At 38.3% G+C, this 26,347-nt stretch overlaps 1 protein-coding gene, 1 long non-coding RNA gene and 1 other non-coding gene across 3 annotated transcripts in view; 1 reads left to right on the top strand and 2 right to left on the bottom strand.

Moving 5' to 3' along the window:
- Positions 1-467: 467 nt before the first annotated feature.
- On the bottom strand, positions 468-6,551 carry LOC126075902 (uncharacterized). The gene is made up of 4 exons (XR_007517325.1): positions 6,479-6,551; positions 5,302-5,417; positions 4,200-4,392; positions 468-2,384 (listed from the first exon to the last, which is right to left on the bottom strand). It is a non-coding gene; the product is annotated as an uncharacterized LOC126075902 (long non-coding RNA).
- TRNAD-GUC (transfer RNA aspartic acid (anticodon GUC)) lies at positions 5,247-5,318 on the bottom strand. Its single transcript has one exon. It is a non-coding gene; the product is annotated as a tRNA-Asp (tRNA).
- LTA4H (leukotriene A4 hydrolase) overlaps positions 5,683-26,347 on the top strand; it is a 41,683-nt gene continuing 21,018 nt past the window's right edge. The window contains exons 1-3 of the mRNA XM_049884117.1: positions 5,683-5,920; positions 22,849-22,979; positions 25,627-25,747. Coding sequence (XP_049740074.1) covers positions 5,762-5,920; positions 22,849-22,979; positions 25,627-25,747 — 411 coding nt within the window. The 5' untranslated portion in view covers positions 5,683-5,761. The remainder of the gene's footprint in view (positions 5,921-22,848; positions 22,980-25,626; positions 25,748-26,347) is intronic.

The following is a 26,347-nucleotide window of genomic DNA, read 5'->3' as shown; positions in this document are numbered from 1 at the left end:
CTACGGAGCTCAGTTTTACTCTGACGCACATGGGGTTGCCATGAGTCAGAACTGACTCAATAGCAACTAGATTATACTGCTTTGGTAATGTCTATCAGACCAAATATTAAACTGAGTGATTTAAATAACTTGTTGAAAATCGAGATACACATTTCCGCAAGGAAGAGGCAAGAGGCAGAACTTAATGAAGAGTTAGAATCAAAGGATTATCAGACCACGCAGACAGGCAGAGCCAAGATGGACAGCCATTCTGTTCAAATGGCGAGACAATCTTGAAGAGAACCCAACTTAATAGTCTGCATGCTGCTGCCAGAGTTTTCCATGTCATTTCTCAAATTAGGACATCAAATGCAAAAAAAAAAGAAAGTGAACTTGAACAAGAAATGAGACTCATCTTTCATTTTAATAAAACCTTCTGATTCAAAAAATCATGAAAATCATACAAATGTACTACCTATGATTATATATTAAAGATAATAAGTGATTTTTTTTAATTTGCCAAAGCTTGCTTTAAATAAACATATACACACAACACACACACATTCACCTTTAATTCTTTTGATTGTATGTCAAATAGCCTAGTATTTGAAAATGGGCCCCAAACCAAAAAAGGTAGAGAATATCTGCTGGAGATATTGGTGAGACCTTGTAGGATTTTAAGCAAGGTACCCAAACCAAACCCATTGCCATCAAGTTGATTCCGACTCATAGTGACCCTATAGGACAGAGTATAAGCAAGGTAGTGAGATGATTAAATTATACAGAATGCTGTAGCAGATAACACAAGACAGAGGGAAGAAAGACCTATGTGATAAATAACATTTTTCAAACTATGCAATAGTTCATAATAAAGTGGTGGCAAACTGATAGATTGGACAAGTACCTGGGTCAAAATTGACAAGCCCATCCAACCGAGACCAGGTGTTTTAATACAGACTGAGTTCCATATGGATGCCAGAAAACCCAAAATAGCACTGTCCTAAACAAAAGAGAAGGAGTCTAGGTGGCACAAGTGGTCTGCCATTGGCTGCTAAACTAAAGGTTGGCAGTTCATACCCACCTAATGGCTCCATGGAAGAAAGACTGGGGAACTGCTTCCTTAAAAATTACAACTAAGAAAGCCCTATGGAGAAGTTCTACTCTCTAACATATGGGGTCACCAAGTCAGGAGCCAATGCAATGGCAGCTAACAGCAACAACAGTGGAGAAGTTTATTTCTCTTTCAAGGAAAGAAATCCAGAGGTAGGCAGTCCACATAGGGCACCATGATCCCCTGAGACCTTGCTACTTCCAGCTCACGGCTCCTTCCAACTTGCTGCTCGGCTAACCTCAGTTCCAATCTTATGATTCAATATGGCAGCTAGAGTTCTAGCCATCATATCTGCATTCCAGATAACAGAATAGACAAAGGGTTAAAAAAAAAAAAAAAAAACTTCTTAAGGTTATTTTCCAAAAATTATAGTTGACAATTCCAATCAACATCTCATTGGCCAGGACTTAATTACATGGCAATAGCTGCAAAGAATGCTGGAATATGTAGTCATCCTCTGGGTAATCATGTACACAGTTATATACTGAGGTTTTACTACTGAGGATGAAAAGAATAGATAATGTGTTAGGGAACAACTAGCAATCTGTACCACAACAGATATATGTCATGAATCAGAAAGGCATATTATTAAGGAGTGTGTGAAGCATTGAGTAAACTTGGAGGATTTTGCACCCCCAGAATTGTTCTTTATCAAACATGCCCCTGCTTTCAGCTCCCTGTCTTGATTTCTGCTATTGTGTCTACTGGGAAAGCTGCTTATCCCTCATTCTCTGTACTCAACTCTACAGGCCCTACAATTTTGCCTGTTGAAATTCTGCTCATCCTTTAAGTCTCATCTCAAATGCTATATTAAAAAAGTGCCCATGAAGTTATTCCTGATCCTCCCTAAAGGGATAGAGCTTGTCCCTATAAAACTACATTTATAGTTCTCCTTGGGCCTTGACCTTCACCTTACACCATGCTGTCTTAGGTCATTGGTAGAGCTGTGTACCAGCATTTAAATTCCCTAACAAGTGGGATGGAGCCTTCCCCAACTCTATTCTCGATAGTACAGTGTAATAGAACACACACAATAAATACCTGCAAATTGCATTGAATATTTAAAGAAAGAAAGGATCTATGTGAAGAAGAAGAGTAAGTTTTTGTGCCCTTTTAAGGAATGTGCTAATGCACCAATTGCAATTTCCTGAATTTCCAAAACATAAACTCATTTCAAAACATTTGATCATTGCTAATATTGCAAACTGTTTTGAGAGGGCTAGTTTGGTGAAACTTGCTTTGCTGAACAAATCTTGGCTGCTTTTCATTTCTCAGGTCTTCCTAAAAGCTTTTCCTAATAAAACAAAATAAAATAATTATTAAAACAGACAAAATAAAAGCCAACAGTAATAATATCAGCTAACAAGTAACAATGCTCACTTTATGCCAAGCACAGGGTTAAGCACTTCACATAGATTATTTTATTTCATACTTTCAACAACCCCTATCAGAGAGGGCTGAGGTTAGAGGGGTTAAGTAACTTTGCCAGGTGAGCATCAGGTTAGAAGTACTTCCTGTTCTCATGACTCTGTAAATCTATGTACTAATTCTTTTTTCATAAAACCTTATGTAGATCATCTTTTTCATCTTTACTAAAGTCTGTTTTGTAGATGAACCCTGATACTATCCTCATTTTATAGAACCAGTAGAAAGCCTCATTAAAAATAAATAAATATCTTCAATTCACCATTGGAAATAAACAACACTTCTATTATTTGTGAATTGTTAATTTTGCACACTCTATATTTAGGGTCAGTGGCATCTTAGAAAACAAATCCTACTGTGTATCTTTTAAATAGGGAACCCTGGTGGTGTAGTGGTTAAGAGCTGTAGCTGCAAGCCAAAAGGTTGGCAGTTTGAATCCACCAGGCACTCCCTGGAAACCCTATGGGGCAGTTCTACTCTGTCCAATAGGGTTGCTATGAGTCAGAATTGACTGGGTGGCAATGGGTTTGGTTTTTTTTGTTTTGTTTTGTTTTTTGCTATTTTTTGATTAATCAATTTAAAGAATTCATTTGTAGTTTTCTGTGGATATTTTTTCTTGAACACAGTGGCATAAACCCTATGGGTTTCTGGTAATCATTAATGAAAGATGGTAATACTGACATTCTTTCTATTCAAAGAAATAAAAAAGCAATCCTTTTTCCATTATTAGGTAAGGAAGATAATTTGATGGTGTATTCTTTGAATAAATCAATTCTATTGTATCATATTTGCCTCCCTATATTTGGTAACACCCTGAACACTTTTAAAGCTCAAAAAATGTTTGTAAATATTAATCATGACATGGATTCTTTGGCCCTATGAAATTAGAATCTATGCCCATATAAGGTATTGAATTTCATAGTTTGGGATGTTTTGTTTTATTTCGTTTGCCTTGCAGAGGCCAACACAATACATCCAAATATATAGCAAATTTTTCTTTTGCTAGAGCCAAATTTAATTGTTAGATCACTCTCAATAAAGAACTGAGCAATGCCAGCACTCCATTAGTTATCACCCACATCTTTTACATCTGCAACTTCCTCTTCTGTAGAAACTCTTTTATGTCTATCTCTAAACATCTTAAAGTTTCTCTCGCCCTAAAAAATAAAAGTCACTTCTTCAGTGCTGCAATTCCTCTTTAGCTACAACTTTGATCTTCCCTTCTCACACTGGTCAAACCTCTTGAAACAACAGCCTATGCTCTACTTCTACCTCTTTTCTCTCGTTGCCCAACTCAATACTTCCACATTCAACCAAACCACAGAAGTCAGCAAAACTACCATCTCCCTGCCCCCACCCCACAGCCAAATCCAAAGGAAACTTTTCACTCCTTATTTTAGTGGTAGTTTTTCCAGTACCGTGGAAAAAAAGGCCAGGCAATTCCGTTAAGATTATAACCAAGAAAACCCTATGGAGCAGATCTACTCCGTAACACATGGGGTCACCGCGAGTCGGAATTAACAGCAATTTTAACAACAACAGATGCATTTGAGATTTGCCTTCTCTTTCTCTAGGCCTTTTTATTAAATTCAAGTATTTTCCCAGCCTCCAATTTGTTTCCACTGCTCTTTTTTCTACACAATCTTCTTGGGTTGAGTTTACGCACTATCATGGTTTTACCCACCGAAATATGTGATAGCTCTCATATCGGACAAGTCTCCAGAGCTATGGACTTAAATTTCCAACTGAATCACATGGACAGCTCCACTGACTCTCAGTTTCCAAACCACATGTGTCCAAAATTGAATGTTGCATCTTCTCACCTAAGTCCATCCTCTTCTTATAATTTCTCTCTCTGATTAATGATTGCCCAGCCACTGCAGCCAAAAAACCTGAGGGTCATCTTAAGCTTCTTTTCAATCACCAGCTTCTGTGAATCCCACTTAGATCCTACGTAGTACTTCCATCTATCGCTCCTACTCAACCCTTACTTCCACTGACCTATGTCAGGCCCCCAGCATTTTCTTCTCGGACTATTTTAATAGTTTAACTCTCCGGCTTTGATAGGTCATATTCATTCCCTGAATTGTGTTCCCCTTTATAACATGAATCGGACCATGTCACTCTCCTGCTTAAAATTCAGTAGGTTTCCCATTCAAGCCTTCAGGAGAAAAGGTCCAGTTGTTAAAGTTTCTTTAACGCCTGATCTCTTCCAATTTCTCCAGTTACAGCTCTGAGCCCCGCCCTAAGGGCGAGTCATCCTTAAATCCTCCCTCCTCGTCCTATAGGGTCGCTGTGAGTCGGAGTTCGACTCGACGGCGCTGGGTGCTCTTCTCTGGGAACGGTCTCAGAGTTGAGCTAGAAATCCAGGCTCAGCAGTACCCCTGCGGCCAGCGCATGCTCGTAGCATAAAATTTTCTCATTGCAGTGTATTGAAATAATCTGCCTAAATTGCTAAAATGGGAATGTTGGTCTCTTCGATTTTAGATCCCTAACGCCTGGAAATTCACGTAATAAGCACCGAATAAGTACTTGTTCAACTGGCGGAACTGTTCACTTGTGCTGAGTTGCAGACATAGCAAGCCAGTAACGAAACATTTCTGACAAATATAAATCTTACAGGTAACTGGAAAGTGACTATTTTTTCTTATGTTAGCTTTCTGAACGTTCGGATGAGCATTTTTATTTTCGCGTTTATGAAATGACAGGTGGGAAAAAGAGTTACCGGTGCCTCCCCGTCGGGGAATCGAACCCCGGTCTCCCGCGTGACAGGCGGGGATACTTACCACTATACTAACGAGGAGTTGCACAAATGACAACTTCCTGACAAGACTCTTATCTATTTCGACGCTGCCTCCTCCTCTCCGATGTTCGCATTTTTTTGTTCTTGTTACAGCTTCCACTGAAGTTGAATGGAAAAGGGAAACGTTTGGTAAAACTTCCCCGTTCCATTTATCATTTCCCTCAGCACACACACAGACACGGACACACACACACACACTCACACACTCACACTCCCTCACTCCCAGGTAGCAAAGCGCACTCCTTGTCGCGCTGCACCATGGACCTTGTAGTTCCATCCATTGTATTCCCCACTCTCCTCTGACTTTTAGAAACTTCCTTTCCCAGCGAGCACCGCGAATCCCTCCTCTTCTTTACCTCCCTCCCTCCTTTGGTCGCTCTCAATCGGGCAGTCTAGCAGCTGAGTTGGGGTGCGGATCGGTGTGCAGCAGAACTACCAGAGCCATGCCGGAGGTAGTGGATACGTGCTCATTTGCCTCTCCGGCTTCTGTCTGCCGGACCAAGCACCTGCATCTGCGCTGCAGCGTCGACTTTACTCGCCGGACGCTAACCGGGACCGTCGCGCTCACTATCGAGTCGCAGGAGGACAATCTGCGCAGCCTGGTACGGTGGGGACGCGCGCCCCGTGCCCTCTTCTCCCGGGCCTCCCGCCTCTCGTCCCTCGTCCCCGGAGGCCCGGGGACCTCTGGCTCAACCCGCTGCGGCCCGTCCTCAGCCCCACGCATCCTCCGGTGCCGCTCTGCAGCCCCCAGCCCATGTACTGCACCACTTCATCACACCCACTCTTAGTGCCCCCTTCTCCACCACTTAAGTCTTTTGCATCCCTTCCCTCAGCCCCCCACCACGTGTACTTAAACGTCCCTCCTCCCCTGTGACCCTCTTCGCAGGCCCTGAGCACGTCCTAGCGCCGCATCCAAGCCTCGCTCCTCACTCGGCCCTCAGGTTTCATTTTTGCACCAATTCCCCTTCACCCTACAATCCTAGTTCCCAGCGGTAGCCCCACTGAAGCATCCTTATTTCCTTAGGCCGCAGCCCAGAGACCCCTTCTCAGGCCCCAGACTTCTCTCAGACCCTAGTGCACCTTCCTTAGTAGACAGTCTCCTCCAAGCCTCAGATCCCGTATTTTGCACAGTCCTGACCCTCGTCCTCCCTCCCAGGCACCTTTATTTCAATCCGCAGGTGTGCAGGAAACGACGGGTTGCCCTGTTCTTTTCGCTTCTCTGCCAGTCGTTCTTCTCCCCTTAGAATTCCCAGCTCCAAACCCCTTCCCTCAACCCTGCTTCAAGACTTCCAGCCTCTGCCTTCTACCTCTGGCTGCAGCTCTTTCTCTCTAGGTCATGGTTCTTCCTACCTTTGAGTCTTATCACCCTTATCTTCTATGATTTAAGGGCGGGTGGGGCACTCAAGAGGAGCTAGTGGCTCCGTGGGTAAGCACTCGGCTTCCAACCTAAAGGTGGGCAGTCGGAACCCGCAAGCTGCTATGCGGGAGAAAGATGTGGCAGTCTGCTTGCGTAAAGATTAAAAAAAAAAAAAAAAAAAAGATTACAGCCTTGGAAACCCTGTGGGACAGCCCTGCTCTGTCCTATAGGGTCGCAATGAGTTGGAATCTAGTCAACGGCAACGGACTTTTGGTTTTGAGGCACTCAAGCTTTCTAAGAATGACTCAGTACGGTTTATTCGTACCTGGTGCCAAGAAGCAAGTAGTTAATGTGCTTCTTAGATAGTACTTAGTCCTACAAGCTCTCCAGCCATTCGAATAAATAAAAATTTGTTTAGATTCATGACTGTTATTCAACTATATTATCTGTACAACATAACCTGTTTTCAGTGTTCTTATTCAAATTGGCAGTATTCGGATTGTACCTTTCGCTTGAAGAGTTGAATGAGGGCCATGAAAAGGATGGAGTTATTTTACACAGGGTAGCATGTGGTATCTACTAAACCACAGCAGGAAACAATGGGAAGGTCAGGTATGTTGTAGGCTTGATGGAACCAAAACCAAACCAAACCCAGTGCCATGCAGTTGATTCCAACTCATAGTGACCCTATAGGACAGAGTAGAACTGCCCCATAGAGCTTCCAAGGAGCGCCTGGATTTGAACTGCCAACCCTTTGGTTAGCAGCTATAGCACTTAACCACTATGCCACCAGGGTTTGACAGAGAGAAATAAAAAACCCATTGCCCTCAAGTCGAATGGGACTCTTAGCGATCCTGTAGGACAAAATAGAACTGCCCCATAGGGTTTCTAAGGAGCAACTGGTGGATACGAACTGCCCACCTTTTGGTTAGTAACCTAACCCTTAACCACTGTGCCACCAGGGATCCAGACAAGTTTCTGGGAGGTAATACTAGACTCTCAAACTGGTAACGTCAATAAATTACCTTTCCAAAAAGGAAGGGACAAAGGAAATTAGTGGGGTCAAATAATTGGGAAAATAACAAGTATAGATAAGACTTGGTGGTTTTCATACCTCCTTTTCTTACTTGTGCAAAAGGTCTGCACTTTGAGTTCATCAATATGAACTAATATAGCATATAACTTTCTTACTCTTTGTCCTTTAACATTTTATTAGATTAATTCTGATTTGGAAAATAGGTTGACCCCTCTAGTAGTCAACAAAAATACTACGTGAAAGAAATGAAAGTATTATAAGCAAGAAAATAAATGTTTCCCCGTAGGTTGTACTTTGATCTGCCTGAAGTACCATGGTCTCTTTTATTGCAGTGTCAGCTTTGCATGGACGGGGCTGAAGTGAAGTCTTGTACTGTAATCTTTCCTTTTATTAAAAGAAATTCAATTTTGATAGCTTTACACTGTTTAATATGGCCTTGTACTCTCATCTGTTTTGTAAAAATAAAAGCTTTACGTCTGTTCTATGAATAAGCAGCAGTCAGAATTCTTAGTTTTTTAAAGGAATGTCCTTTGAGTGTCCCCTTGACTCTAAAAACCTGGGTATTGTTTTTATATTCTGCAAATCTAGAGAAAAATAAGATTTTTAGAATTATTATTTCTAGTTAGCATGTCTGTTTAGGAAATTAGAGTTCGGAATTATAATAATATTAAATTCTATACAAGAAAGGTTATTTTTAGTACAAAGCAGTATTTGTTTATAATTGCTTGCTTATTTTATGACAATAACCCAAGCCCAGGAACTTGGATTTATTTATTATTTATTTGGAGTGAGCTTGTTTCTTTCCTCCACTAGATTATGGACTCTTGAAGGTAGGGACTGTTTGTATCTCCAGTTCTTAGTACTGAACCTGGCACATAGAGGACACTCAAAAGTTTGATGAACTGATTAATGGATGAATGCAATTAGAAAACAGTGCGTAAGGTTAATGCCATCTACACTGATAACAGTTCTAGGTTTATCTTGGAGGTAAGATAGCAACTTACTAATGATAAGACCCAGGTTAGTGCTGGGTGAGGAGACATCCTGTGTTCCTTTTCCTCTCAATTCTTGGAGTTCATGACGCTGGGGAATGCCAGAGGAGCTCTAATAGGACCAATTCTCAGATTTTTGAAAACTTCTTTTTACATGTTGATTCATTTACACTGAGGTTCGGTACTCAAATTTGTGATAACTTTCAAGCATATATTTCCTGTATTGAAATTTTCAATTTTTTTTTTTTTTTAAGTTGTTGGCTCAAAGAGGTTTTAGTGACTTGCTCAGGATCACAGAACTAGTAAGTGGCAGAAGCGAGGAATTGAACACAGAACTTTCTGACTACAAACCAACCCTTCAGTCTTCACTAAGCTGGGAATCAAATCAAGGTGTTTTTGTTTTTAACGCATAAGCCCACAGTTCTTTTGCATTACAGCACCCTGCAAATAATAAGCAGAAAATGCAAGTAAGGATATGATAATGAGACATAAGGCCTTTTTTTTTTTTTTTACCCTGCTTTGTTCCAGAAAGTATTTGAAATTGGTGAAAACAATATACATAATATAACAAGATTAAAAATAAGTAAAGATTTTGAATGAAGAGAGAATAAGGATAGGAGAAACAAAACACATGATATAAAGTCCTATGTATATACATAAAAAGAAGTAGGCCAGCAGGCTGATGTGGAATTTCCCAGAAGGCTGGACAAAAAGGGAATCAGTTACATATTCCATAGCAGCATTCCAGCTGCTTAGAATTACAACCCATTTTGGGGGTGTTATTCAAAAAAAAAAAAAAAAAAAAATTTTTTTTTTTTTTTATTCAAAAAGGATACTGTGAGATGCAGTAAGTTATATATTCTCAGTAACTTTTTACCATCAGTAAGGCTGTTTTTTATTTTAACTGTGTATGCATATTTTGAGCTTACATATAGTTGATGCTCAATAAATGTTTGTTAAGAAGTACTAACTTTAGACTATCCAGGTTCCTTCATTTTTTTTTTTTTCTGATTACTGTGTTTGAGCAGCTATCTGATAACATTAATCAGTGAAATTTGAAGGGAAATTTTGCAAATAATTTGAAAATCATAACTGAGGCTTAGGACTTGAGATATATAGCTTCAACATTGCATTTTAAAATTTTCTCTTGGTTCAGGACTTGCTTCATGCATTAATTGACACACTATTTTTCAGATATTGTGCTAAGCCCTATGAATGCAAATCTGAGTAACATCTATCTTTTTAAGAGCCCTCAGTCTAGTGGAGAAAACAAATCCTTATAAATACCATAAGTGCTATAGGAGACGGTTGGGCCAACTGCTATAACATATACTAGACCCCAAAACCCATTGCCATGGAGTCGATTCCAACTATAGTGACCCTATAGAACAGAGTAGAACTGCCCCATAGGGTTTCCAAGGAGTGGCTGGTAGATTGGAACTGCCAACCTTTTGATTAGGAGCTAAGCTCTTAACCACTGTACCCCCAGGGCTCCATAACATATACAGGGGTTGTGAAAAAAGGTTTCACAAAAATAGTCATAACAATAACTTGACTCCCACTCTGAACAGATTCGAAAAGTTTAGGCAATACAGAAACAGAGGGTGTCCCACTAGGAAATGACCCAATTAATTTATCTTTATAGCTATAAAATCAGTATAAACATGAATAGTAATCAACATGGATATTCAAATCAAATTCTTAAAACAAATCAGATATTCAGAAATAAGTACTAGAATATGAAAGAACAAAGGAGTAATTATTACATTATCCTTAATAAAATACAAACCTAATAAAACTATATATTCTAAATATATTTAAGTGCAGAAAGATAAACCAGTTCTACTAGTTTAGAGCAAGGGCAACAATTGAGGTACTCCAAAAGAAAGTAAACAGAAAACAACTGTCCATTAGGAAGGAAACAGATGGCACCCATGACAAATTTGACTCCTCTTTTAAAAAAAGAGAAAGAAAAGAAAATTAAACCAGGATGGAAGTTTCTTCCCAACCAAAACTTATTGGCTCCAGAGAGGTTGAGAACAGTGAGAATCAAATTAGTGATTGCCTTTGTGACATTTTCTGAGCTTATCACCTAAACTTAAGTAATATAAAAGAGAGGTGATTGGAAAACAGTGCTTCGAACCAGTTATTCCCAGTTCAATCATGGCCAAGGAAACAACACTGGAGCAGACCCGAATTTTTAAAATTTGGATGAACTGGAACCATTACCAAAATGGGAAAAATTATGAGTCAAAGCCCTGATAGAAACTTAATCTCCCTCTTACAAAACAAGAGCAGGATACACCTTGCATAGCAACCAAATCTCTTGCCCATTGGATTTTGCAAAGCCCGAAACAGTGGTACCCCACTCAAAGATGGGGGCTGACCACACCACTCTGAATGTGTGTCACTCTCCTCAGTCCTGGCAATAATCCACTCTCACACATCAGGCTCCTCAAAGGGCTCACTATGCCTCTTTCAAGTCTCCCATTCCATGGCTTTGGCCTGTGATTTTTCCTGTTCCAGACATGGTTCTGGATCACCCAAATTTAAAATTTCATGTCTCTTCTGGTTTCGCTTTGTCGGCCATGACTGAACTGGTTTGAACCGTTTCAAAGCCTTGAAAATGTCTGTTTGCTGGCCTTCTAGCTCCTTCTGCCATCCAGGCCAGAGGTAAGGAGAACAGATAGTAGGCCCTTATAGCAGTGGTCCTGATCTAGAGTGGTAGCAGATGGAAAAAACCAAAGCATGAAGATAGTGTAAAAGAACAATTTGCTAACTGGCTTGGTAGGATAGGAAGTGGGGACCAACTGTGGATTACTTGAATGTTTCAGAACTGAGGTACCTGGAGGATGGTAGCACCATTAGCAGAATAGAGAAATCAAGGGCATAATGGTGGATTTCTTTTTAGAAATTTAGAAGCCTATTGAATAGGTGATATTTCCCATGGAAATGTCTAGCAGGCAATTAGGGATGCTAGGCTTGTCATAGGGGAAAGACCCCAGACTCAAGTTTAGTTAAAAGAGATTTTTATTAAGCCAAGACAAAGACGGTCTTTGCAGTGGCAGCTCTCCTAGTGTGCACCAGGCACAAGAAACTAGCAGAGTCCGTTGAGCCACAAGCAGGGTGTCTTTAATATACTGTTACAGAAGGAAGTAAAGATGTATCATTGTCAAAGGTAGGATAACAAAATGAGATCTAACAATGATTGGTTTACAGAGCTTTGTTGACTAGTCACCTACTTAATGACATTACTTTGATTGGTGGCTTACAAGTTTTGTTTTAAGACTCACTGGGAACAAACCATAGGGACAAGCTGTTTGGGTTAAGGTTCCTTTGGAAACAAGCTAACAAAATTCTTGTTGGTGCTTGGTGAGGTAACATAGCTACTACTTGGTGATATGGGTACTTTTTTGGTTAGTTACCACTGAACAGCCACAGGGTTTCACAGAGCAGTCACAGGACATTCTTCTCTGGAACTGTTGTTGTTTTAAGGTGCTTTCAAGTCAGTTCCAGCCCATAATGACCATACATACAACAGACGGAACACTGCCTCGTCCTGTGCCATCCTTACAATCATTGCTATGTTTGAGCCCATTGTTGCGGCCGCTGTGTCAGTCCATCTTGTCAGGGCTCTTCTTTTTTGCTGACTGTCTATGTTACCAAGCACAATGTCCTTCTCCCCACTGATAACATGTCCAAAGTACATGAGACGAAGCCTCACCATCCTTGCTTCCAAGGAGCACTCTGGCTGTACTTCTTCCAAGACAGATTTGTTCCTTCTTCTGGCTGTCCATGGTAAATTCAATATTCTTTGCCAACACCTTAATTCAAAGGTATTAGTTCTTCTTTGGTCTTCCTTATTCATTGTCCAGCTTTCGCATGCATATGAAGCAGTTGGAAAGAAATATCATGGCTTGGGTCAGGCACAACTTAGTCCTCAAAGTGACATCGTTGCTTTTTAACACTTTATAGAGATCTTTTACAGCAGATTCGTCCAATGCAATCCATTGTTTGATTTCTTGACTGCTGTTTTTATGGGCATTGATTGTGGATCCAAGTAAATTGAAATCCTTGACAACTTCAATATTTTCTCTGTTTATCATAATGTTGTTGCTTACTGGTCCAGTTGTGAGGATTTTTGTTTTCTTTAGGTTGAGGTGTAATCCATGTTGAAGACTGTGGTCTTTGATCTTTGTCAGTAAATGCTTCAAGTCCTCTTCACTTTCAGCAAGCAAAGTTGTGTCATCTGTATAACGCAGGTTGTTAATGAGTCTTCCTCCAATCCTGTTCTTCATATAGTCCAGCTTCTTGTTTTGCTCAGCATACAGATTAAATAAGTATGGTGAAAGGATATAACCCTGATACACACCTTTGCTGATTTTCAACCACGCAGTGTCCCCTTGTTCTATTTGAATGACTGCCTCCCAGTTAATGTACATGTTCCACATGAGCACAATTAAGTGCTTGGAAATTCTTGTTCTTCACAATGTTGTCCATAATTTGTTATGATCCATACAGTCAAATGCCTTTGCATAGTCAATAAAACACAAGTAAACATCTTTCTGGTACTCTCTGCTTTCAGCCAAGATCCATCTGACATCAACAGTGATTTCTCTTGTTCTACATTCTCTTCTGAATCTGGCTTGAATTTCTGGCAGTTCCCTGCTGTTGTGCTGCTGCAGCTGTTTTTGAATCATCTTCAGCAACATTTTACGTGTGTTAAATGATACTGTTTGATAATTTCTGCATACTGTTGGATCACCTTTCTTTGGAATGGGCACAAATATGGATCTCTTCCAGTCTGTTAGCTAGGTAGCTGTCTTCCAGGTGTCTTGGCATAAATGAGTGAGCACCTCCAGTGCTGAAATATAGAGGTTTTATAAAAGCTTCTTGGGTTTGTTACAAGGAATAGCCACATTCTCTTAGCTATCAGATAACAGACAAAAATACCCTGACCAGTTTAGCTTTCTGGTTCTACAGGCTTTCTACACAGAGTGAATTCCACAACTGGACCCTACTTTAGCTTTTCTTATGCAGAATGGATTTGAAACCTGAACCTTATTTTAGCTTCATTGACTCTGGTCAGATACTTCTTTATAGTTTTTAGGGTCTCTGTAGCATTCCTTCCCTTAGAACAAGATTTTAATGGAACACTTTTTGGTCACACTTATGGTCATGCTTTCTTCTGCATGGGTTGTTGATATGCTGCCTCCAGGTGGTGACTCCATCTTTATATTTGGTGTTAAACCTTTTTCTCCACAGTCGGGGACAGCCAGTTCCCTTGGTTGCCGGGCAGCCCTGGGAAATTCACCATTCTATGTTTGAGCAGCTGTCTTCAGTGATCTTATTATGATATGTCCTTAGCATGGTCTTCATATCATAAATGGCTGCTCATCCTGCTTCAGGCCTTTAAATTCACAACTTAGTTACTTTGTCAAGTACCATCTGATTCTCTGCCATATGTGTTGTCTAGATGTTGTTATCTGGGAGAGTAATGACTCGGAGACCTAGACCAAATTGGAAGAATATCTGACCTTTTCACTGAGGCTAATCTAGCGTGCAGGATTCATCCACTGTGTTAAAAAAGTGAATGGAATCATTGTACAGAAGTTGTTTTGGTGGTGTTGAACTTCCTAATTTAGATATGCAATTGAAAACATATTTTATAATTCCAGTAACAGTCATAATCAGTGCTAAGATAATTGATCTAGTTCGTAAAAATGTTCTCAGCCATAACTCTATTCGTTGTGGTAACTAATTGAATACAAATGTCTACTTCAGTTTCCCCAATGGTGTTAATTCAAGAGCAACAGAAGGTGTTTGCTATTGATTAAGCCAATCTGACAAAAGCATTATCTTTTCAGGCCTCAGTGATTATTAGAAGGTCTAGCTCCTTGGAAACTCTATAGGGCAGTTCTACTCTGTCCTATAGGGTTGCTATGAGTCGGAATCCACTTGATGGCACTGGGTTTGCTTTTTTTGTTTGTTTATTTGTAGTAACAAAGAGCTTACGTAAGGCTTTATTATGGAGGAAAATTGCCCAGAAGAAACAAACGAGAGCAATTAGCATGCAAATGACCAAGAGAAAAATATAAAGAGATGTTTTTAGGTTAAAACACACGGAAAGGTTTACCTGTACAAATCTGTCTTAACAATTAATAAATAGAACAAAGCTACTCTAAAACAGTGAGGGTTAGGCACAAAGTAATAATTTCAATAACATTCATTCACCAAGAAAAAGTTACTAGTCTACAGACTTTAAAGGTATATAAGGCAAAAGGATAGCAAATATTAGAAAAAGAAATATGCAAAATCCAAGAATTGTGTTTATGTGTTCCAGTTGAATAAAGGTTTTACAGGCCTGGTCTTGGATCTTGGGATGAGTTGTCCATGCCAAATTTTGTGTTGTTTTTTATTTTGGTGATTTTTGAATTTTAGTTTGAATCATTTAGTTGGTTGAACTATTCAAGTAGAAGTAGCAGCTTTGTTTAATTGGGAGAGGTGTTTCCAGGTTTTAACTCCCTGTAATTTAGCAGCACAAGGATTAGCAAGGAGAACTACATAGTGTCCTTTTTAACGAGGCTCCAGGGAATCTTTTAACTGATGTCTTTTCCTATATATAGTCCTCTGGAAAAATATTAGGCAGATTTTGAGATTTTGGTTATCAAAAGTTCCTTTAACCTGTGAAAACATTTTTTAGAATATTGCATTAAAACTTGACAATATTTAACAACATTGAAGAATTACTTTTCTCATTATAGTCATTTCAGCGTTCATTTCTTAGAGTCCATGGGTGGAAGCCTAAGATATTCTTAATGTACTTAGAACTTTGATATGAACCATAACATCTCTTAATTCATAGGATATTCTATAATTAGCATAGTGTTATTAGTTCTTAAAATAGCTGATTCTTATATTAAAAGAGAGAAAGGAAAAATAAAATGGTTTCCTGTATTTAGAGCATTGAACATCAATAATATTTTCATAAAAACCTATAGTAATTCTTCTAGTTTACTTAGTCCCATGTAGCCAGTTTTGATTGCATTCTGGATCAGCAGCAACTTGAAAAACTCTGTCAATTTCTACATAAGAATTTTAAAATCTTGATTTAGTCCAGTGGCATTTATGTTCAGAATATTATAGTCCTCTTTATGAATCTGATGCAGTCCATTTTGTTGCATTTTCAGTGAACTGGCAAGGTAAAACTTATATGTGAGTGATAAACTTAAAAATGGCTATGGTTAATTTATAATAATCTTAAAAGTGAAAAGATTTGATGAGCATTAATTATGAAAGTAATGTAAAGCTGAATATAGATAAAGCCAATAAAAAGTGTAGATGAAAATATCTTTAAACATAATAATTATTATCAGTTCCAAAGAGCTTTGGATATAACACATAATAATTTTGAGACATAGTGCCATATAGTCAGGATATAGCACGAATATATTAAGTTAAACATTTGAATGCTAATAAAAACTTTGTATTTAAACAGTGTGAATCCTTTAGTTGAAGCCATTGGCTTTGATGATGCTGGATTTAAAGGAAACAAAGTTGTGACCAAGTTAGCAACTGAAATAATAAACTTGTAACATAATATTATGTGCTTGGAAACCCTGGTGACATAGTGGTTAAGTGCTACAGCTGCTAACCACAAGGTCAGCAGTTCAAATCCACCAGGCACTCCTTGGAAATTCTATGGGGCAGTTCTACTCTGTCTTGTAGGGTCGCTATGGGTCAGAATCGACTCAATGGCAACGGGGTTGTTTTTTTTTTTTATATTAATGCTTGTTGTCCACCATTAGATAAACATTGACATATACAATTTTTTTAATTTAAAGAAAATTTGGTACTATTCTTGATTTTGACAATACATTTTGTGTAATTTATAACATATTAAATCCTATTTTTACAAAACAAACAAATTGTGGCTTTCTATGGGGTTTCAAAGTGATCAGGAGCTTATGAGAAACAATACTTAAGTTATTTAAAGTAAAAGTTTTAAAGGTAAAAACCATATTTTTTCATGCAGCTTTGTTTTTGATTCATTAGTTTATTTTGTTGAACCTTTTTTTTGAGGTAGATTGCACAAAAGATAAAATTAACCTTTCAACCTAGTAATTAAGAAAAATTGTTATTTAAACAATGAGAAACCTATCTCTTTATGTTATTTGATTAAGCCTTTTAACATTCTTATGAATTAACCCATTAAACTTTTAGTTGCAATAATCCAGAACCTTGATTATATTAAACAAAAACCCTTAATAAACTTTTTAAATTTCTTGTCTTTGTTACATATTTCTTATAGTATAACCCTTTAAGTAACATAAAATGAACATATTTATTATCAGCTCTAAAATATGTATGTATATATCCTCTTTCTGTGATATACAAGTAAGAGTCTATAAACTTAAATGAATGAATATCTGTTAACTTAGTTTAATATTAGTTAATTTAAGTTTATATATATTACTAATGGAAACCCTGGTGGCATAGTGGTTAAGTGCTACAGCTGCTAACCAAAGGGTTGGCAGTTTGAATCCACCAGGCACTCCTTGGAAACTCTATGGGGCAGTTCTACTCTGTCCTATAGGGTTGCTATGAGTCAGAATCGACGGCACTGGGTTTGGGATATTACTAATACATGATGGGCTCAAGCATAATGATTGTAAGGATGGCACAGGACTGGGCAGTGTTTAATTCTGTTGTACATGGGGTTGCTATGAGTTGGAACTGACTCGCCTGCACCTAACAACAACAACAAAACTATATATAATATTATATATTACATATTAGTAATTTAAGTTTGTGTATTACAAAATATAATTACCATAAGCAGTTTAACCTTCTTGTTTCTTATTCTGGAATTAATACAACCATTCCTTACTTTAAATAAAACATGTACTCAGCTTAAGTTCTTTAGAAAGCTTTAGTTTTTAAGATCGTGTTTTTAAAGTTGGCATAAAAATATGTGTTAGAACAAAATTATTTTTTATTAATTCTTGGGAATATTAGGACTAGTTAATTTATATAAGCACTTGTTTATCATTAAACCAGTTAGAATAAGTTCTTAAAGGAATATTATAATACCCGTTGCTGTCAAATCGATTCCAACTCATAGCGACCCTATAGGACAGAAGTAGAACTGCCTCAAAGAGTTTCCAGGGAGCACCTGGTGGATTCGAACTGCCGACCTTTTGGTTAGCAGCCATAGCTCTTAACCACTATGACACCAGAGTTTCCTAATAATGTCAGTCGGAGGTAAGAATTATAATATTTTCATAATTAATTCTTTTTGCATGTTACATAGGATTCTTTAGAGAAAGAAATTTAGAATAATTTGTTTCTTTTTAAGGCCTTGTTATATCAATCAAAATAAACAATTTATATTTTTTTCAGGGTACCTTTTTTAAATAGAGTAATTATGTTAAAGTTTTTTAGAGTAGCTAGTGAAAACCTAATTCATAAGACAAACACAAGAAGTAGTTTTATTTGGAGCTGAGGCTTAGAGTGACCTCACGGTAGCACACAAAGGGAAAAAGATTGAGTGCTCTCTCTGGATTAAGACTGAAGTCCACAAAACAGAATCTTATTCACTTTTCTAGGTGAATTACTGCAGGTTTTGTCCAAGTGGACACCATCTTGGGTGAGAATCACACGGTCATGGGGTCTGTGGAGCCAGTTCAAATAACATTATTATAAGGCCTCCACCAGTGTTCTTCCTTATGATTTTCCATTTTATGATAATCAGCAACAGCATAACATTCTTAAAACAGCACAACATAAAACAAGGCAACACATACATACACACAAGTAGCTATGCAATTCAAGCTGTTTCAGCCAGGATGACCTATTTGAAAATTACTGGAGCTCTCCCTTGAATCTAGTCCAAGAACCCTTGCCCAAAACTTGGACAAGTAACCTTTGCCCCAAACCTGGGATAAATAACTCTGGGACCAAAACATCTGCAAGAGAGCAGATAGAAAAGGAAGCCAAACACGTTTGCTAGAAGGGCAAACAAACAAAATCCTCCTTAAGCTTTACTTGCCTCTTGGCAGTCAGAACAATGAGAAATTACATTGTGGGTGAGTTTGAAGAATTCCTTACTTTACTAGTATTTTTCTAAGGAGAGAATTTTTTTTATCTCTTCTTAAATGGAAGGGTAAATGTAAATTCTGAATTACGGGGCAATGTAAATAATTTGGTAAACAATTTTGCTGTTAGGTCTTCACTAAAGTTTAGTTGTTGGGTGCTGGTAGTATCCAACTTCCTTTTAATTTACAAGTTCTTTAGGGACTGCTTGTTGATAATTAAAAGCATCCAGTGTATAAAAGCCAAATTAGTTAACTTAGTAATTGGAACTGTTTCTTATTCTCCTCTGCAACGCTTGAATTAAACTGGAGTGATCAATAAGCAATTTGGCTAAACGATAGACAGTTTTCCCTTTTTTCTCTTGTTTGCAGCTCTGAACTTTTCCCCAATTAACTTTTCTTGGGGGAGGGGGGGAGACCTTAGGGGTGGCATTTTAAAAACTGCTTCTGTTTGATCTATCAATTCAATGCCTAGAGCGTTGGGTTGAATCATAACTGACTTTTGAAAGTTTTTTCTTTTCAGTGTGTTTCTTCAGATTATTATTGGGCTTTTCTAGGTTGGGTTTTTTTTTTTTTACTAACATATTAATTAAAACGAGTCTTGACTGTTTGAGGTTTATCTTTTTTCCCCAGGATATTTAATTTTAAAAGGTATTTCAAAATGAGGTTTTCTCCTTTTCTTAACGCAGTCGTCAGGTTTAGAGTCTTAAATAGAACTCATTTCTATTTCTAGAGCTTCTTTAAGTATTTCTTCAGCCATCTTGTTGTAAAGCGAGAGTAGCTTGGGCATCTTTCCAGCCAATGTGTATGTAGTTTCTCGCTTGGCTGAATTTGTGGTTGCGCAGCTATAAGCCATCAATTTACTTGTCAAGGAATTTCTTTGGTTGGAGCTAGTTTATAAGTCAAACCTGTTAGTCTTAGCAGGAGGAGTGATTTTCAGTAGACAGGTAGAGGGTTGGGGGGAGAAAGAGAAAGGTCCGCAAAGAAGCAAAAGGGAACTTTCACTAGGCGCCTTCAAACTTAACTTTGCTTATTATTTTAGAGCCTCATTTTTTTTTTCCAGCCCACGGTGCAGAAAAGTTAATTTTTACTTAGCTCAAAATTTTCCCAGACTTGACACTTGGTCTCAAAATTTTCCCAGACTTCCCAACACTATCTCTGGCAAGTGTTTGTCATTTTAATGTGTCCCAGAAGCAGCATTTCCCCACGTTACCAGAGCTTCAGCATTCGCAACTCAAAATTCAGAAATCTGCAGATACAACCACGTGTCAGTAGATGGCGTGCACACTTCAGCCTTCAGCATTCCCAGAAACAAACCATTTGTACAGATAATTGCTTTCAGCTTCTTTGTCACAAACCACAAATAAATATTCTTTGAAAGTAGATGTACCTCTTTATCCACTGGGATGATCAGATTTAGACAACACAAACAAGTGAAAGCTTACCAAACATCTGAGAGAATCTGAATAGAAAAACAAGTGAAAGCTTACGAATGCCTGAGAAAATCCGGACAGAAAAACAAGTGAAAGCTTGCTGAAACATCTGAGAAAAGCCAGACAGAAAAACACAACAAAAGGCTTAATAAAAAAATCTTGGCGAACTACTCCATAAATCACGGGGCTCAAGTCCAAGAACACTTACCTCCCTCTGGTGTCCGTGGAAATGATAGGGCGCTGTCGCTGGCCCGCTCCAATTCTTGACCCCTCGAGGATACCTCTGAAGGAAGATGGCTTTGAGTCCCTTCCTCATAACCAAAATGTAGTAGGAAAAAAGACTCCAGACTCAAATTTACTTAAAAGAGATTTTCATTAAGCCAAGATAAAGACAATCATTGCTTTGAGGACTCTGCTAGTGTCTTGTACCTGGTACACATTAGCAGAATCCTCATTGCTATGATTGTCTTTGTCTTGGCTTAATAAAAAATCTCTTTTAATTAAATTTGACCAGGACCTTTTTCTTTATGACAGGCTGAAGTCCTGGGGAGGAGATACAGCTGTAGAAATATACTGGTGGTCATCTGCACTGAGACATTAGTTGAAAATGCGGGAGGGAGGGAGAACTAACAGTGAGGAGTACTGTAAGAAAATCAGAGAAGCGAGGCAAGAACATTAGAGCTTATTCGTATTTAGGAGTTAAAATGAAGGGAAAGGAAAAAGCATTAGATGAGTAGGAAAACCATTTTGGTGTAAAGTCAAAGAAGCTGCCTTAGTTACCTAGTGCCACTGTAGCACAAATACCACAGGTGGGTGACTAAAGATCAGGAATTTATTTTCTCACAGTTTTGTAGGCTAATCAGTGCAAATCAGGGTCTCAGCTATGTTGATTTCTTCTGTGACCCTCACTCCTAGTTTCTGGTGTCTGCCAGTGATCCTGGGTATTCCTTTGCTTGTGAACGATCCTCACATGTCGTTTGTCTTCCCTTGTGCGTGCATCTCTGTCCGTTCTGGTCTTTTTATAACTCAGGAGTGATTAGGTGTAGGACCCGTCCTACACTGGTATGATTGCTGGATTACATCACATTGGATTGCAGCATGGAAGGTGGTTATATTACATTATATTATAGAGGGTGATTACATGACATTAGATGTAAGGTAATTATATCACATTATATTATAGAAAGTAATCTGCTCTACCCAAGGCCAACTGATTTAACCACATATAACTTCTCCATGATAGCAACTACTCTAGTGTTTGGAACAAACATCTCGGAACCATAGCCTAGCCAAGTTGACGCATAAAAACGATCATCACAGAAGCCAAGAAAAGGATTTCAAACAGATGGTGTGGGCCATCTTTGTGAGTCAACAGAGATCAAGATGATTGGACAGAAAAGACCTTGTCAATTAAGAGAACTGCCCTTTCAGTAGCAGAGGAGTGCAAAGCCAGATCAAAGAGGGTAAAGGGAGGAGCAAGTGATGAGGAAGTGAAAGCAGCAGCCATAGATTGCCCTTGGAATTTAAGAAAGGAAGGAGAAAAATAGAATAATTGTTGGAATGGGCAGGAGGATCAAGTGCAGTTTTAAAAAATAATGTGCCAGTCTTGTTGAGCTTTGTATGGAAACAGCCTTGTAGCACAGGAAGGTTGGAGATTCTAGAACAAGAGATTAGTCGAGAGATAATAGAAGGGGTATGGGTTTTAGGGTTTAGGCAGGGGATTATAGGGATGGAGAATGCTCAGACACTGTCACTCACTTACTGTACAAAACAATTGTCCTTGATCGGCTATGGTAAGTAGATATGATCTTCCAATCTTCCATAAGGTCATTTGGTCAGAGTTGCCATACTAGGTTGGGCTTTTTCTAGATACACAACAGCAAAGTATAGTATGCTTTTTTGTCTAAAAATGCCAAGTTTTGTTTTAACTTTTGGCTGTATGGCAGGATGTTGCAGTTGGACAATACGAATTCTAGGAAGAAAGTAAGATATATTGAAGAATCAGGGTGAAAGAAACTTAAGTTATAGGTGAGGTTTTTAAAAGCAGGGAAGTTAAGTTTTAGGAGACAGAAGTAAAGGCATTTTAATTTGACTTTTACTTAAAGCCCAAAATTTGTGTGGCTACGTGGCACCTCGGAAGACAGGCCTGGTGATCTGCTTCTGAAAGATCACACCCTTGGAAGCCCTATGGAGCAGTTCTACTCTGCACACATAGGGCTGCCATGAGTTGGAATCAACTCAACAGCAGCTAACAACAACAACAATCTTAGAATTATGTAACAACATATATGTAAATCTTACCCTATATAACAGAGTAGAACTGCCCTATAGGCTTTCCAAGGAGTAGCTGGTAGATTTGAACTGCTGACCTTTTGGTTAGCAGTCAGGCTCTTAATCATTGTGCCACCATGGCTCCATGCAAATCTTAGGACTCAATGATTTTCAGGAAGCTCAGAGTCCTGAGAGATGGACCTACACCAACTTTTGACTCCTTTAATCCCTATAACTTCACTCTGTATTTTGCTTTCCATGAGCAACTGGTTGTACTCTATAGTCATAGTTAACTGATGTGTTATACGCTATTTTCTCATCATTTAAAAAAGTTAATTTAATTGTAGGTTTTGGATACGAAGGACCTTACAATAGAAAAAGTGGTGATCAACGGACAAGAAGTCAAATATGCTCTTGGAGAAAGACAAAGTTACAAAGGATCACCAATGGAAATCTTTCTGCCCATTCCTCTGAGCAAGTATGAATCTTATCTTTCTCTTTTATAGTTAAATAATGGGGACAATGTATTTTTAATTATTTTAGAAGTTTTTCTTTCCCTTTTTTAAGTTTGAGTTTATATGTAGTAATGGAGCCCTTGTGGCGCTGTGGTTAAGTGTTTGCCTGCTAACCAAAAGGTGGGCAGTTTGAATCTACCAGTTGCTCTTGGAAACTCTGTGGGGCAGTTCCACTCTGTCCTGTAGTGTTGCTATAAGTCAGAATCAACTCACCAGCAATGGGTTTGGTTTGGTTTTGGTTTATATGTAGTAATTGGTACACTGCTCCTACTGAACTTTGTTTAGATTGAAGCTTATAATGAATATTATATGTTCTAAAAGGTTCCCTGGTGGCTCAGTGATTAAGCACTCTGCTGCTAACCAAAAGATTGGCAATTCCAACCCACCAGCCAAGAGAAAGATGTGATAGTCTGCTTCTGTAAAGATTACAGCCTTGGAAACCCTATGGGGCAGTTCTACTCTGTCCTGTAGGGTCACTGTGAGTCAGAATCGACTCGACAGCAATGGGTTTTTTTTTTTTTTTTTTGGTGAGGGGGTAAATATCTAGAAGTGAAATTGCATGGTCATAGAGTTGGTGTATAATTTTATTGTTTTAAATTATTGTTATCAAGGTTAATTTAAATACAAAAAAATGCAGAAATCTAAAGTGTGTATATAGTTTGATTAATTTTGACAAATGTCTGTACCCATGTTTCCTTATATATTTCCCTGGTGACGCTGACCTGATTTCTCTCAGCATAGCCTAGTTTTGCCTGGAATCAGACATTAGATGCACTTGTGTCTTGTTGATTTCATGCAACATGTTTTGGAGACTCATCCATGCTGCTTATGTATCAACAGTTAATTCTTTTTTATGAGTAGTATTCTATTGTAGGGTTATATTTATGTATATTTATGGACATTTGAACCATTTCTAGCTTTTGACTATTACATATAAGCAAATATGATCATTTTTGGGCAAGTCTTTTGTGGACATTTGTTTTTATTTTTCTTGAGTAAGTGCTTAGAAGTGGAATCATCAGACCATAGTGTAGGTGTGTATTTATAATAAACTGCCAAACCGCTTTCCAAAGTAGTTTGTACAATTTCACACTCCCAGCAGCAATGTATGAGATTTCTAGCACTCTACATCCCCTGCCAACATGTGGCATTCCTCACAGTAGCTCATAGTGATTTTAATTTGCATGTGTCTTTCTCATGCTTATTGTCCATTTGTATATCTTCTTTTTTAAATAATACTTTATTTATTTTTTGGTGACAATATACACAACTCTATACTTTCTTTTTGAAGTGTCTTTTCAAACCTGTACCTCAATTAAATTTTGGTTCTCTGTCTTTTTCTTATTGAATTGTTGTTCTTTATATATTCTGAATACAAGCCCTTTGTCAGATACATGTATTGTGAATAATTTCTCCCAGCCTATGGCTTGCTTTTCATTTTCTTAATGTACTTGTTAATAATAGTGAATAATTCTTTGAGTAAAAGGACCCCTACATGTTTAACCATGGGAGAAAGATGTGGTAGTCTGCTTCCGTAAAGATTTACAGCCTTGGAAAGCCTGTGGGACAGTCCTACTCTGCCCTACAGGGTTCCTATGTGTTGGAATTAACTCGATAGCAGTGGGTTTGGTTTGGTGAGAAATGTCTAACAGCGTTGTGCAGGACGTGGGAAAATGCTTATGACATATTATGGGATTAAAAAAGGACACAAGACTGTATTTGCAGTCTTAACTATTTAAAAATATTCATTAAAAAACTGGAGGGAAATAAATGAAATATTGCTGTGGTTGACTTTGAGGAGTGAGGTTATGCTCTCCTGCCTTTTTGGATTTTTTTTTAAGATACTAAAGAAATTTGTTGCGTAAAATACTCAAGGATAGAACTTTAGGTAGCTGTTACTTCTTTAATTATTCATCATTTTATTAATATCTAGAGTGGGGATGGGGGCATGCCATTTAAGGAGGCTTTTCAGGATCACCTGGGGAACTTATACAAGCTGCATACCTTCCCGCCTTGCCCCAGAGTCCCGCCACTTTTATTAATGGAATAATAATAATAACAAACATAGAATAGTTACTGTGTACCAATCTTAGGATAAGTGCTTTAGATGTGTTCTTCTATCTGACCCCTACAGCAACCCTATGTGGTGTGACCTGCATTTTACAGATGAGGAAAGGGAACCTCAAAGAAATAAAGTAACTTACTTAAGAAACTGGTAGCCAGAATTTTCATGACCCATTGCAGTCGAGTCGATTCCAACTCATAGTGACCTTATAGGACAGAATGGAACTGCCCCATAGGGTTTGCAAGGAGTGGCTGGTGAATTCGAACTGCCGACCCTTGGATTAGCAGCCATAGCTCTTAACCACTGTGCCACCAGGGCTCCAGAATTGTTGTACGGGGAGTATATCACACACCTTGTGTTTATGGGAATGTGGTGTTCCTGGAGCTCACTCCTAGTCAGTAGCGAGTGTCCCCCAGCCTTGAGACCTCCCACAGTGTTGTTTATATTATTTAGCATATGTATTATGAATGCAAATCTTAGCTGTCTTCTAATTGTCCCCAGAGATGGAATTATATTCTACTAATACATTTATTTGTTTCACACAGAAATCAAGAAGTCATTATAGAAATTTCTTTTGAGACGTCTCCAAAATCTACTGCTCTTCAGTGGCTCACTCCTGAGCAGACTTCGGGGAAGGAATACCCGTATCTCTTTAGTCAGTGCCAGGTAAAAAGGACTCTGGAATGATTTGTTCTACAGAAAGGTCCCAGGACGTGCAGCTGAATGAAGCAAAATGAGCAGTGGTCTTACGGATACGTGGGTCTGACCCAAGGGAGTGTTTTAAATTATATTATAAAAACAATATACGTATGTATTCTGTATCTGTATATCTCAATATTAACACAGTCATATGTTGCATTAAAAAATAAGCTTCGTTTACTCTGAGAGCATGTTCACCTAGGACATGGTGTATATCTTAATCATGTTTATATCCCCAGCACCTGGCACAGAACCTGGTACAAAGTGGACACTCAAAAAAATGGTGATAGAATGAAAGGAAAAAACAAAAGTAATATGTAATTGTTATAAAAAACGCTAGCAGTAAAGAAGTGGGAAGTGAAAGATCATATTCCCCACGCCCCTCCAGACACCGTTGCCCAGAGGTCATCACCGTTGAGTTTGGTATATAGCCTTTCCAGGTTTTTCCTTACACATTTACAGATGTATATATTATGTAAGTGTATTCAGTGTACCTTTAAAATGATATAATTTAAACTATTTTTGTTTTCTGTTTAAAAGCTAAAGATAAAAAGTCATATAATTAAA

Source organism: Elephas maximus, chromosome 4 (genome assembly GCF_024166365.1).
Source record: "Elephas maximus indicus isolate mEleMax1 chromosome 4, mEleMax1 primary haplotype, whole genome shotgun sequence".
Lineage (NCBI taxonomy): Eukaryota > Metazoa > Chordata > Mammalia > Proboscidea > Elephantidae > Elephas > Elephas maximus.
This window is presented reverse-complemented; position numbering and strand designations above follow the sequence as displayed.